At 45.4% G+C, this 14,513-nt stretch overlaps 1 protein-coding gene across 2 annotated transcripts in view; it reads left to right on the top strand.

The window, feature by feature from the left end:
* Positions 1 to 14,222, top strand: part of SF3B6 (splicing factor 3b subunit 6) — a 37,354-nt gene extending 23,132 nt beyond the window's left edge. For both annotated transcript variants that reach the window (XM_029596021.1, XM_029596022.1), the window contains 2 exons: positions 397 to 535; positions 10,683 to 14,222. In XM_029596021.1, coding sequence (XP_029451881.1) covers positions 397 to 535; positions 10,683 to 10,772 — 229 coding nt within the window. In that variant the 3' untranslated portion in view covers positions 10,773 to 14,222. The remainder of the gene's footprint in view (positions 1 to 396; positions 536 to 10,682) is intronic.
* The last annotated feature ends 291 nt before the right edge of the window (positions 14,223 to 14,513 follow it).

Genomic DNA, 14,513 nt, shown 5'->3' with positions numbered 1-14,513 from the left:
TTTTTTCATTCTGGAAGAATAGTGATTTTTTCAGTGAGCATTATTGGTGGAATACGATATCTATGAATTATAAATACGAAAAGGCATTCGCTATTAAGTTTCATCGTTTGGCCTCCTTGGGGTATGGTGTGGAATTCTTTAGATGACTATTTTCAGTCTTTCTCTACCTTAGTGTGGCAGTAACTAATGTATTTTTCTTAGATCTTATACTACATTAAATCACCCTCTTGGATTTGAGCTACTATATTTCTTCCACATCATTGTAATGTTTCCCTCTTGTTTTTTTGGTTGCTTCCTTTACGTCTTCGTTATCTTGAAAATAATAAGATATTTGAAAAAAAAAAAATTACATTGCTCTCTTTATACAAGAGGTGTAACAACAGTTTTCTTTTGCAGTGGAAATACCCCTGAGACTAGAGGCACAGCATATGTGGTGTATGAAGACATCTTTGATGCCAAGAATGCATGTGATCACTTGTCAGGCTTCAACGTATGCAACAGATACCTGGTGGTCTTGTACTACAATGCGAACAGGGCAAGTATACTCCTAATGTTCTCAGAACTGCCATTCTGGCCTCACTTAATTCCATTCTTCCTTCCAGGATCAGCTGCTCTCACTGTCACTGGGTAAATCTAGGAGTCATTTAAAGAAAGAGGGTTGGATTCAGACTCGTGTTCAGGACCGGGTCAAGGGTATTGGGCGCTCTAGGCGACCCTTGCGCTGCCGCCGCTCCCCCCTACTTGTTCCAGCACCGACTGTGTGCTTCTCAGGGCGCCGAAGAGCAGCCACGTGGTGCTGCAAGCAGGGCTTATCCCGCTCGTGGCAAAGAGAAATAGAAACAGTCGGTGCCGAAACAGGTGAGGGGGGCGCGACACTGTGTGCTCTTCAGGGCTGCGAGCAGCACGCTGCTCATGACCCTGAGAAGCACACAGTCTCTATTTCTGTTTTCTCACGAGCGGGATAGGCCCCGCTTGTGGCACCACATGGCTGCTCTTTGGCGCCCCCTACTGCTTGGCGCCCTAGGCGACCGCTGAAGTTCGCCTAATGGACGCGCCAGCCCTGCCCATGTTAGTTTATTTTCTGGCAAAGCCAAGTCTGACATTTAGATTGGATGATTCAGGCTTTAACAGTGAATAAAATCTCAGCTTGCAGCTGATATGTGTCTTCATCACATTTGAGTAATGGTTCTTAATTTGAACAAACGTTTGTCAGACTATAGGTGTTGCATATTCAAGTATTGGACTGCATTAGCTGGATACTTTTTTTTTTTTTTTTTTTTTTTTTTTTTTTTTTTTTTTAGTTGGCTGAAACTGTTTGCAAGATTTTGTAGTGCCATTGCCTTTGAAAAATGCCAAAGCTCAGAAATAAGAATCCGAAAAGAGGATGAGATTGTCCTCTGTTCCCATTTACTTATGAAACAAAAAAAGAACAATTATAGAATAGCTGTCAGGTGTACAACATTCTGTTTGGTCGCCTTTTAGGTGTTCAGGCCGGTGGAGATGATAGACGGGGAAGTTTTTCAGATCAAAATATTTTGTGCTATACAACCTATCTAAAGAAGAAATGGTATCACATTGACTTATTCATCAGATTTAAATATTCAGAGATAATACAGCAACATATTATTCTCATTCAGATAGCTCTGAAAATTCATCAGATCTCAATCTCGTGGTGGCTGTGTACTGTCCAATGAGGCACAGGATATTTGGGAAACAGCCTCGTTAGTCTTGGTAACTCTTTAGATTATTTCAAAGCTTGGTAGTAAGGGAGGCTATTGTCCATGTGGTAATAAGCAACAGGTACTTTAAGGCTAGTAGCTGGTTGATGTCAACCAGAAATAAACCAGCTTTCAAATATTGGCCAAGCACACCACTTTTCGTTATCATCATATTGGCCTGAACTTTAACCCTCTTATGTTTAGGCTGGTATAATAAAAGTTTCTTGGTGAAGCCAACAGCAGACTTGAAGAAAAAAACAGTACCTCCTTCCCTTTTCGGCTGCGAATATAAGACTCAGTCTGTAAACAAATATTTCCACGAACCATGCTCTCCCCCCACCCACACCATGTTTCATATTTGGTCCAATAAAGTGCAATGTATTACAGTCAGTACCCAGAGGGTCTCATGATTCTGCAGCCACAGAAGAAATCTTCATAATTAGTCTGCTGCATAATTACAGTCGGCAAACCTGAAGCTCCCCTGCCTGAAGAAAGCTACAGGGTGCCTGCCTTCATTCTTGATGCTTTTTCGCTCTGCTTCTTGCTCAGCCTCTTCCCTGGCAAGCAGCCTGCTGGGAACAGGAGTGGGGTTTGGTTTAAGGTTGAGGCTGGAGCAGAGGAGATGAGGCACTCTGCTCCCTAATCCAGAAACCCTACCCACACCCACACCCTATCTAGAAGGAGCAAGAGGGGAAGGTGGAGTGGACAGAGAAAGCAGTCAGAATGTTTGATTCTTCAAATATCTCTGAAATCAAACCAAAGACTATTTGATATAATTCTTGGATTATGGCCCTTTAGTAGAATTTCATCATTATGGAAAGATTCTTGTACCTTTATTTATTAAAATTATTTATATTCTGCTGATCTACAATTCTCAGCAGCTTACAACAAAACATGCCAAAAATACACAATCTATTACATAAAATCAAATCAGCATCTTAAAAGAACAATAGGACACAGAATAAATAGTCACTCTCCTCTGGGCTGAAGATGCTGAGTTCATCATCTTTGACCTCAGCGTCAGGAAAGAACTGGACCGAGCATCAGGGGAAGCCTAAGAAGCACCTGCACCAGTCCCCATAGATGTGTGGGGATGCACCGGCTTTTGCTGCAATGCCCCCAAAGCGACCCCCGTGGTGAGGAGCGCCCATCCTCCATTGATACCCGGGGTCTGTGACTCTCTCCACTGGTCCTGGTGTCATTCACCTATCTTTCTCGCAGGTCCGAGCAATATCTGGCCACCCCTCCTTCCTCCCAGTCTCTGTTGGCATTGGCAATGTTAGAGGAGGAGCTGGCATGCCAAGTCCAGATGGTGGTGGAGTGGGCGCAGTAGGGCTTTGGTCTTGTGGCACTGACTGCACTGGAGCTAGTGACTCGCTTCCTCGTACCAACTGGAGAAGCTCAATGTGCGTTACCAACCCAGCTGGTGTCTGTTTCCAGGACGGCACCGAGGCCTCCCCCTACCAATGCAGTGGTTCCTTTGAGTAGGAAGCTCCACCAGGGCCAGCAGAAGTGCCAAAGGCTGTAATCCCCTGTCCAGTTCTACTGGTTCTTGCAACTCTGGACATAGGCCGAGCACCTAGGGCCCCATCCCCTGTGGCATACAGTGAGGATGAGGGTCCCTATGAACCCTTGGGGGGATGATCAGATGGAGTCCTACTCCAAGGACTCGGATGGTCTCCTTTGAGACCCTTCTTCTCCAGATGAGTGAAAAGTCTCTGCCTGAGGACTTAACCTTTGCAGGGTTCGTGAGGGTGATAGCAGAGGCCATCCCATTCCAGCTTTTGACAGAGAAGGATGCCAGGCACAAAATGCTTGAGATCCTCCAGTTCGTGGAGCCACCTAAGAAGATTGTGGGGAAGGAGTTGCTGCTGAGGATTTGGGAACACCCCCTCACAGTGCCTCCTGTTAAGAAGGCGGACAGGGTTTACCTTGTTCAGAAGGGTACTGGATTCGATAAGCATCAACTGCCTTACCAGTTGGTGGTCAAACCCGCTCTCAAGAGGGCCAAGCGCTCTTGGATCCATTCCTCAGCACCCCCAGGGAAGGACCACAGAGCAATGGATGCTTTTGGGAGGAAGGTGTTCCAGGACGCCATGCTTATTGCCTGCATGGCTGCCTACCAGCTCTACATGAACCAATACTCGCAGGACATCTGGAAGCAGGTGCAGGAGGTGGCTGAGCAGCTGCCTCAACAGCAGCAAGGCACCCTCGTGTTGGTGCACAAGGGTCTGGAGTGTGGGGAAACACTAGGTCTGTGTGACCTACAACGTTTTTGAAATAACATCGAGAGTCTCTGCAGTGGGAATTGGTGCCTGCAGAATGGCATGGCTGTGGGCCATGTACACTCGCTGATGTGCCGTGTACAGGAGAGAATCTCTTAGGAAATAGGGTGAGAGATGCTGTGGCCCAACTCAGGGCCCATCACGAAACCCTCCACCAGAACTTTTGTACCAGTCCTCCTCTTCTAGGAGGCTGTCTATCCAGGGCCAAGGAAGTCTTTCACCAAAGAAAGTACTATCCTCAGCCTCCTCACTCCCATCAACATCGGAGCTCTTGCTGCCGTCCTAGGTAGCAGAGAGCCCCCAAGCCCCAGCCACCTCCTCAGTCAAACCCAAAGATGGGATTTTGACTGGGCCGCAGGAAGCATAAGCCAGTCGCCCATACTCAGGACGATGGATCCTCCAGGCTGCAGTTCTTTGCAAACCAGTGGCCCAGTGGGTTCTGTCCATCGTCCATCCGGGATACCAATTGAATCTATTGGGTGTCCTGCCAAATTGCCCTCAGGAGGTACTTTTCAAAAGAGCTCTTATTCCTCTTAAAAGTCAGAGCAGTCAAGTCCGTACCAGCAGGGCAAAGAGGGTTGGGATTCTACTCCAGGTATTTCCTGATTCCAAAGAGAACAGGAGGACTCCAACCCATCCTAGACCTGAGGACTTTGAACAAGTTTCTAAAAAAAAAAAAAAAAAGTTCAAGATTGTTTCCCTGGGCACTTTGATCCCCCTTTTGCAAAAAGGGGACGGGCTCTGCTCCCTTAACCTAAATTATGCATACACCTATATCAAGATCTTCCCCAGTCACAGGAAGTATATCCGATTCATGGTGGGAAACCAGCAACACCAGTAGCAAGTGTTGCCATTCAGGTTCACGTCTGCCTCACGAGCCTTCGCAAAATGCCTGGCCATGGTGGTGGTGCACCTCCGCAGACTGGGAGTGCATGTCTTCCCATATCTGGATGATTGGCTGGTCAAGAGCATGTCTCAGGCAGGGGCTGTCAAGTCCCTGCGCTTGATCATTCGGGTGTTGGAGTCCCTAGGGTAGTCCTCAACTACCCAAAGTCCATCTCAGCCCATCAACTCGATTGGACTTCATAGGAGCCCTGCTAGACAAGGCTCAGGCCAAAGCTTTTCTGCCTCACCAGAGAGCCATCGCTTTGGCGACCATTGTGGCAGAGGTTCAACAGAGCCAGCAGGTGTCGGCCTGGTACGTGTTGAGGCTGTTGGGCAACATGGCTGCAAGCGTCCATGTCACTCCCTTAGCACACTTGCACATGCAAAGAGCCCAGTGGACCCTGAGGTCACAGTGGCGCCAAGCCAATCAGAGCCTCCAGGATGGCATCCAAGTCACTCTCTCTCTCAGGGACTTGTCCTGGTGGTAGGTACTTTCCGATCTGGAACAGGGGATCTTCTTTCAGAGTCTTCCTACTCAAATTGTGCTAACCACAGATGCATCTACCTATGTGACGAGCTCCATGTAGATGGGCTGAGCACCCAGTCTGTAATCCGCTCAGGAATGTTCTTGTCAAATCAACTTCCTGGAGCTCAGGGCGATCAGGTACATGCTGTAGGCTTTCAGAGATCGGCTGTCCAACAAAGTTGTCCTGATCCAGACCAAGTAGCCATGTGGTATGTCAACAAACAGGAAGGCACAAGTTGTACCTTCTGTGTCGGGAAGCGGTCCAGATCTGGACGTGGGCCTTGACCCATGGGATGGTGCTCAGGGTCATGTACTTGGCTGGGACGGAGATCATGGTAGCGGACAGGCTGAGTCAAGCCTTTAGACCCCGTAAGTGGTTGTGGGCTAGGGGGTAGCAAATCAGATTTTCCGTCTCTGGGGAAGCCTGGACATAGATTTGTTTGCGTCCCTCTGCAACAGGAAGGTGCCTCTGTTCTCCTCCCTGTACAGGTCAGATGGAAAATCAGCCTCTGACGTTCTTGCCCATCATTGAGGCAAGGGCCTTCTGTACACACATCCTCTGATTCCCCTAGTGGCGAAGACACTCTTGAAGCTTCGCTAGGAACAGAGGGGCTATGATCCTCATAGCCTCTCATTAGCCGAGACCGGTCTGGTTTCCACTCCTGCGGGAGTTGTTCATCTGGAAACCGATTGGTCTTGGAACTTTGCTAGATCTCGTCACGCAAGATCAGGGCAGACTGCAGCATCCCAGTTTCCAGGCTTTGTCGCTCACAGCCTGGATGTTGAGCTTAATCCTGCAACCGCTTGATCTTTCAGATGATGTGTCTTGGGTCCTGGTGGCTTCTAGAAAGCCTTCCACTAGAAAGTCCTATGGACTGAAGTGGAGGAGGTTTTCTGTGTGGTGTGAGCAGAAGGACCTAGATCTGTTTTTCTGCCCCATGCAAAAACTGCTTTATTACCTTTTACACCTGTCGGAGGCTGGCTTAAAATCCAACTCCGTTAGAGTTCATCTTAGGGCAATTGGCACCTACCACCATGGTATAGATGGTACGCTCACCTCTGTACAGCCTATAGTGATATGTTTCTTGCAGGGCCTACCTCAGTTGAAGCGCCCCCCCCCCCACCCCATGGCCTTCTGCTTTGACTTGGGACCTCAATGTGGTATTAGCTCAGCTGATGAAAGCTCCTTATGAGCCGCTTTGCTCCTGTAACCTGAAGTACCTGACTGGCAAAGTCTTATTTTTGGTGGCAGTCACTTCAGTGCACAGGGTCAGTGATCTCCGGGCCTTAGTGACTTAACCACCATATACTAAGTTTTTATCATGACAAGGCAGTCTTGCTATGCACCCTAAGTTCCTGCCTAAGGTGATGACTGGCAGGACGACAGACTGATTAAGATAGAAATCAGTTTTCTTTCCCAGGTCCCATTCACACCAAGGCGAACAAGCACTGCAAGAAAGCCTTAGCCTTCTGTCTGGAGTGGACAGAAGCCTATAGACAGTCCACCAAACTTGTTTGTTTTGATAAGAATAGGTTAGGCATTGCCATTGCCAAACAGATACTATCCAGTGGGCTAGCAGACTGCATCTCCTTCTGTTGTGCCCAGGCGGGACTGCATCCTGGAGTCATGTCTAGGCTCATTCTGTTGGAGCCATAGCAGCGTTGGTGGCCCACTTGCAAACAGTTCCAGTGGAGGAGATCTGCAAGGCTGCGACATGGAGTTCTCTCCACCCATTCACATCACATTACTGTCTGGATAGGTTCGGCCAGTCTGGAACTTGTTTTGAGGTGTAGAACTCAACTCTCCTAACCTAGGGCCCGTTGTCTGGGTTCAGGCTGTCTTCCCCTCTGTTACAAACAGCACTGGTAGTGGTGTGCCCATTGGCACCTGGTTAGGTGTCTGCTGGTCTCCTTTTTGTGTTGGGAAGCAGTCTGTAGCTAGGGATTCGTCCATGTGTGAGAACTACCATCCTGCTTGTCCTCAGAGAAAGCAGAGTTGCTTATCTGTAACAGGTGTTCTTCGAGCACAGCAGAATGTTAGACCTCACTAAATCCGCCTGCCACCCCGCAGAGTTGGGTTTCTCCTATTTTTTTTTTTTAATCGTAATTCTATGTTGCAAGACTGAAGAGGGACACCCTGTGTGGATGCGTGGTATAGGGCATGCTGGGCATACTAAGTGTGCCTAATCAAAGTTCTAGAAACTTTGACATAAGTTTTGCGTATCAGGCTCCATCTGATGATGTCACCCATGTGTGAGGACTGACATCCTGCTGTCCTTGGAGAACACCTGTTACAGGTAAGCAATTCTGCTTTCTCTACCACTGGCCAATCTAACTCGATAGACAAAAAGATCAGCTTCTGACTTATTCTTTCGGTAAAGGCATTCTGTCCATTGAAAGAGGTTTTTTTTTTTTTTTTTTAATGGTTCACAATTTGACCAAAAACCATGGACATGCTTTTTTGGCTTCTGATATAGCAAGATTTCATAGAAACCAGAGAATCTAAGGTAGAGTGGAGAGTGACTGCCGAAGCTCTACCAAACTAACAGCATGCTGCTTATCAGATGAAGAGAGACCAGACAGCCAGCACACATGAAGCTGGTCAGAATCAGTGGGGGGTCGTCTCCAGATTTTATGAGGAACGACAACTCCATGAACGGAGTAGTAAGTTTGCCTTTATGTACAACTGAGCACAAGGTGATATGACCAGTGTACTTTCATACGTGACCAATCATAAACCAGCTACAGACTTCTAAAAGACACATTAAGTCTTTGTATCTGCTGGTGTCCCACAGCTGGCAGAGGGGGGCATTAATTTCAATTCATAGCCTTGATGTCTGAGATTACTGCTGATAATTTTCAAACTTGTGCAAATTCAACCCCATTCTATCTGTTACCATCTGTTCCCAATATATTTATTTATTTAGAACTTTTCTATACCGACTTTCCAATAACAGAATTACTGATCAATTCGGTTTACATTCTGAACAATAACAGTGACAAGTAAATGTCTTACAAAGAACAGGTAGAATAACTTGGAAATAAATATATGGGGTTAATAACATAAAAGTACATGATACGGAGCCTAATGTAGGCAGAGGTAGTAAATCATAGGCATAGAGCTGGGTATTGAATTTTGGACTGCCAAGGAGTTGAAGTTGGTTTGAAAAATTCTTTGGGGAATTCTTTGGGGAGTTCAAAGAAGTTCTGGAGCTGACCTGTATAGTTCTCTTGTAGGTTGTTTAAGAAATAAAATAAAGGGGTCCTTGGCAGGGATAATTCGGCAGGTTGATGTTATGGAAAAGCTTGGTTGAAGAGCCAAGTCTTAAGTCTTTTTTTGAAAATAATGGGGCATTGCACTGATTTGAGTTCTGGCGGGAGAGTGTTTATTTATTTATTTAAATGCTTTTAAAATATACCGACATTCATAGGACATATCATGCCGGTTTACAATCAACATTGAAAATGCGTGAAGAAGAAATTACAAATAACAGGGAGGGGGAAGGGGAGCAGGATTGGAAAAAGGAGAGGATGGGGGCCAGGTGACAGCAAGCGCAGAAGTTGCGGGAAGGAAAAAAGGTAGTAAAGTGTAAAGAGAGAGAGAAAAAATAGGAACTGAGTTAACAACTGAAAAAATATTTACAAATTTACAAAATTAACATTTCCATACGAGGCATCAACGGATTAGCAGGTGGAGGGAGATAGGGAGGCGGCAGTAGGGGGGGTTTAGGTCTGATTGGAAACAGGGTATGCTTGTAAGAACAGCCAGGTTTTGATGCCTTTTTTGAAGTTGGGTAAAGAGGGTTCAAGGCGAAGAGACTCCATGAACGGAGTAGTAAGTGTTCCAGAGTTTGGGACCAGCTGTGGAGAATGCTCTTTTACTTAACGCTGATTTCATCGGTGGAACCTGGAGGTTGTTTCTGTAGGCTTGTCTCACTGGTCTGGTAGAGGTGTGGAGTTGGAGAGGGATTTTGAGCTCGAGTGGGGCTAAGTTATGTAGTGCTTTGTGTATTGATGAGAGCACTTTGAAAAGTATTCTGAATTTGACGGGCAGCCAGTGAAGGCTTTTTAAGATGGGAGAGATGTGGTCTCTTTTGTTGGTCTTGGTTAGGATCCTTGCCGAAGCGTTTTGCAACATCTGTAATGGTTTTATGGCGTTTGCGGGGAGGCCCAGTAGAAGAGAGTTGCAGTAATCTATTTTCGTGAGATGATTGCTTGTAGAACCAATCGGAAATCTTGAAAATGGAGGAGTGGTCTAAGTCTTTTTAAGACTTGTAGTTTGAAGAATCCATCCTTTACAATATTATTGATGAGAGCTCTGTAATCCATTTGGTTATCAAGTATAACTCCAAGATTTCTGACTTGTGGGGACAATGTTAGTTGAGTGGAGAGGTTGGTATTGGGAAGTGTGTAGGTTCCATCTTGAGAAATGAGTAGGTATTCTGTTTTGTTTTGATTAAGGATAAGATTTAGGCTTGTGAGTAAGTTGTTGATGGCTTGTTGGCATATATTCCAGAAGTCCAGAGTTTTTTGGAGAGATTCAGTAATTGGGATCAGTATCTGGACATCGTCTGCGTATAAGTAGTGGATGAGATTTAAGTTGAGAAGGAGTTGGCATAGTGGGAGGAGGTAAATATTGAATAAGGTTGGTGAGAGTGAAGATCCTTGTGGGACTCCCAAGTTGCAGGTGACTGGTTAAGATTCCTCCTTGTTGACCTTGACCTTATATTGTCTGTTCTTAAGGAACGATTTGAACCAATTGAGAGCCATATCTCTAATTCCAATGTCTGATAGACAATCTATTAATGTATGTGCACATATCGTTATGGATAATGAACAGCATGACAAACTGCTGATGCCGAGGATATTTTTAGTATACCTAAGCTCATATACTCTGAAAGACACCAAGGACTTTCTCAAGAAAATATAAAAGGGGATGGTTGCACTATTTCAATTCAGAATAAGTGACATTTCACAGTTAAGTTTGTAACTTATGTCTTGATAAAAAGTTGTTTTTTGTACTTGGTAAGTGTTGTATTTGTATATTTGTTTAAAAACAATGTGAAATGATTTCACTAAAAAATTTACTTTTTGTATAGTGAGAGATGTGACTCTTTAGGAAAAGTTATGGAATATTTGTTGTAGAATTTTTAAAAATTTGCCACAGGAAACGGAAGGCTTTGATTATGGTACGGTTGGGTCAGTAGGTGAGATTTAGTGGTGTAAAAGTCAGCCTTCCCCAGTCTTACAGTTTTCGCTTTCTTACAGGCATTCCAGAAGATGGATACAAAGAAGAAAGAAGAGCAGCTCAAACTTCTCAAGGAAAAATATGGCATCAACACAGACCCACCCAAATGAGTTTCTAACGTGTCATTTTTTTGGTGTCTGCTTTTCAGTGAGCTTTTTTTGTTCACAGACTCATTCCTATGTTAAATTCTATCCCGGGATTTTTAGTTGGGATTTTTATTTTGGGGGAGGGGTATGGGAAATGTAGATTTGGTTGAAAACCTTTCCAAGAAGATATGGTTTGTAGCTACCCATTGTGGAAGATTGTGTTGCCACTGCTGTGCCGGGTGTACATTACATGCGGTGGTCTGTCCAGCTGCAAGACCGTAATTTCCATTCATGTTGAAGCAGTAAAGGTGCAGGTATGGAGGAGCTGGCTTGTCAATGCAGTTTTCGGTTTCCAGAGCTATCCACTAGCACAGGGTGTCAGATTTGCTGAGTGTGACCTGGCCAGGCATTGCAGTGGGCTGTGCACAGAAATGAGACTCTGAAGCCCCGAATTTCCTTTCCCTATCCAGCACTTTGTATGACCTTGAACAGGGGTGGCCAACTTCGGTCCTTGAGAGCCACAAACAGACCAGGTTTTCAGGCTATCCACAGGGAGATAGATTTTCATTAGTGGAGGCAGCGCATGCAAATCTACCTGGCCTGTTTGTGGCTCTTGAACAGAGTTGGCCACCCTGACCTTGAGCAACTCCTGTATCCTTGCTGTCTAGGGTAGGGACTTTGAATTGAGGTATCTATGCAGACAGCAGTAGATAATTAAGTAGAAAACTTAAAATCCTGTTCCTTGGCCTTCAGTGTGTGTGTGTGTGTGTCTCATGACATCTGGTGAGCAGCATTGAATGGAGGGGCATTCTGCTCCAGCTACTGGGAGCATGGTAGGACTTGGCTCCTAACTGTAGCAGGGAATGTGGAGGGTGTGACTGGGGCCATACAAGTGATGGATGGGTGGAAGAGAGAAGCGCTTTAAAGGAACATGAGCAATGGAGCAGGAGCATTTTAATAAACTTGTAATTGTGGAGTAGTCTCAAAACATGAAACTGGAATCCCCTCTTCTTCTGCTCAATATCAGAAGTAAGATTGTCCTGTGGAAAATACAACGCATATCTCTTCACCAGTAACATAAGTGGAAAAGCTGTGTAGCAAGTAGGGTAGAATCCTCTGAATATCCACCCTGTGCAGCATAAGCATAGGGGCCGATGCAATAATTGGGCACTGAAAGCGGGTGCTGACAGTCAGCGCCTGCTTTCCTAATGCGCCCCCAGGGGTGCCTTGCAATATTTAAGGTTAGGGGTCACGTTATCAAGAAGGCACTAGGGTTGCTTGTGTGCCCCTAGCGCCTGCTTGATAATGGGAGCCTGTGTGTGTCGGCCGTCTGCCGGTTAGGAAAAAAACAGACACCGAATTGATCAGCATCAATTTTCCTAAACGACAGACAGGCAGGGGTTCAGGAAACGGATGCTTGTTAATTGAGCATCCTTTTCCTGCACCCGACTGCCTGCACTTTTTTTTATTTTTTGAAAGATTTCTTCCTCCTATTTAATGTCTTTCTTTTTTTCTGCTTTTCTGTACTACTTTTAGGGGCACTTAGCAATCAACGCCTGCTCAGAGCAGGTGTTAATTTCTGAGCGCAAAAAATGTGCATCTTAGACACACTTTTTTTGCATGCAGAGTGAATAGCTAATAGCCTCATTCACGTGCATTTGCATGTGATGAGTGCTTTTAGTTTCATTCTGTGTTGGATGCACATTGTGGAGGCGCTAATCCCCTTTCTGCATAAGGGCATTACCTAACACCTATACAACCCGTGTCTAACTGCAGGTTATACAGTGCGCTCGGCCCCATAGTGTTTTGAACTTGTTTGTGGATGTGGCATCTACATGCATTCAGTTCTTCTTCCAGCAATAATAGCAGAACAGTGCAACAGAGAGCAAAAATTATCTCTCTCTCTCAATTACCTTGTCTGTCACTGCTTGCTTAGATTAAGGCAGAGAGCAGCTAGTCTCCGTAACAAAGCTGCTGGTTCTGAGTGCTAACTTGGGGCTGGCGAGGGTTTGTGATGCTACCCATTGCCCTCTGAGGATGTCTAGTGAAGGTGACCTTCAGCTTTACCATTAATGGTTAGAATGTGGCTTGCTTTACAGTGGTTGTAAGCCTGAGCTATTGTTTGGCACACAGATAATTTTGATTTGTTTGACACTCAGTTGGGCCAGACACAGATAGGAAATTAAATAAACCACCCAATCTGCCAGTAACAACATTTCTAAATGTAAAATTTAAACATCCAGTTTATGTTCCCTGTATAGGTTGTTGGGTTTTTTTTATGTAGCTGGTGGTTAGAGTGTGTATAAATCTAACTCTTTAGTCAGTACAGGCGTTAGAGGCTGGGCTGCCTTTTTTTTTTTTTTTCTGCTTGTCACCATTCCTTGTCCAGTTAGGGAGTAAGATGTGAGCAATGGCTAGAAACCAGGATTGTGGCCTCTTGTTATGACAGTTGTTATAACAAGCTGGAGCATAATCTGGCAATGGCTGCGGTGGTATGAGATGCTTCTCATACTCCCAAAGACTGTAAAGGGGCCTCATTTTCACAGACAGAAGGTGAAAAAACCCTCTACACAATCTTTAAAAACAGAATTGGAAATGATTGGGCAATGTTACAGTAGTCCAGATTCCCTTGAGCAGGGATGCGCAAACCTGTCCCCTGGGACCCCCCAGCCAGTCAGGTTTACAGGATATCCCTACTGAATATGCATGAGATTTATTTGCATGTACTACCTCCTCTCTATGCAAATATTTCTCATGCATATGCAGTAGGGATATCCTGAAAACACAGCTGGTTGGGGGGGGGGGGGGCCTGTTTGAGTACCCCTGCTCTAGACCATAGAATACTTTTTTACTCACTGAGTAAGCAGATGTACATGGGGCTACAGATTTCAACTTCTGTAGCCAGGGAGTGTCCAGCAAGCTGTGTCCCCCGCTCTGTGCTTGTACTGCTTAACTGATTGGCCGTGCTTTCTCTTTTTCTGCGAGCTGGACATAGGGCGATATCAACATGGAAAACATTGCTGCCTGCTAGCAGCTGCCATGCAGTGTATATAAGAACTGAAGACAGGTGCTAATTCCATACACAAGTCCCTCTGGGGGCTGTAGCACCCAGAGACTTTCATGAGCACCTAATGCTTTTTGGTTAAGTTTTCATTGTTAAAAAAAAAAAACAAAACAAACCCAACAACTTTTGCAGTTTACCTTAATGTTAGTGTCTTATTGCAGCATGCACAGCACAAGAAACATGTAACATTTCATGACTAACAAGATTCAGTTGTTTTCTCTTCTGGAAGGAGAAATCCACCCACACCTAATGGAGCCTAGGTTGTAGGAGGTAGAGTTTGCAGCTGTGAATATTCTAGGATGTGGAAAAAAAAATCCTTGTCAATGACTCATTGGCCTTCCCCACTCCTTGTTATGGCCTGAAGACTTCTTGTGGATAAGAGACCAAATAAAGTGACTGAGATACACACACTTCTCTAAGCAAGTTAATATTTTATTGTAAGAGTTGTTGGTTCTTGTAAGACTGATGGAAGGTTGTTCCTCCTTGCCTGTTTTTAGAATCTGAAATATGGGTTTACTGTAGAGCAGTTTTAGCAGCTGTCTTGGCCCTGGACATATATTGTTGCATAGTCCAGATTCCCTTGAGCAGAGGTGCTCAAACCAGAAATGGGACCCCCCCATCCCCCCCCCCCCCCCCCCCCCCCCCCGGGGCAGTCAGGTTTTCAGGATATCCCTAATGAATATACAGCTTTTGGCCTGACC

Source organism: Rhinatrema bivittatum, chromosome 3 (assembly GCF_901001135.1).
Source record: "Rhinatrema bivittatum chromosome 3, aRhiBiv1.1, whole genome shotgun sequence".
In the NCBI taxonomy this organism is placed as follows: domain Eukaryota; kingdom Metazoa; phylum Chordata; class Amphibia; order Gymnophiona; family Rhinatrematidae; genus Rhinatrema; species Rhinatrema bivittatum.
Note: the sequence above shows the minus strand (reverse complement) of the source record. Positions and strands in the feature narration are given on the sequence as shown.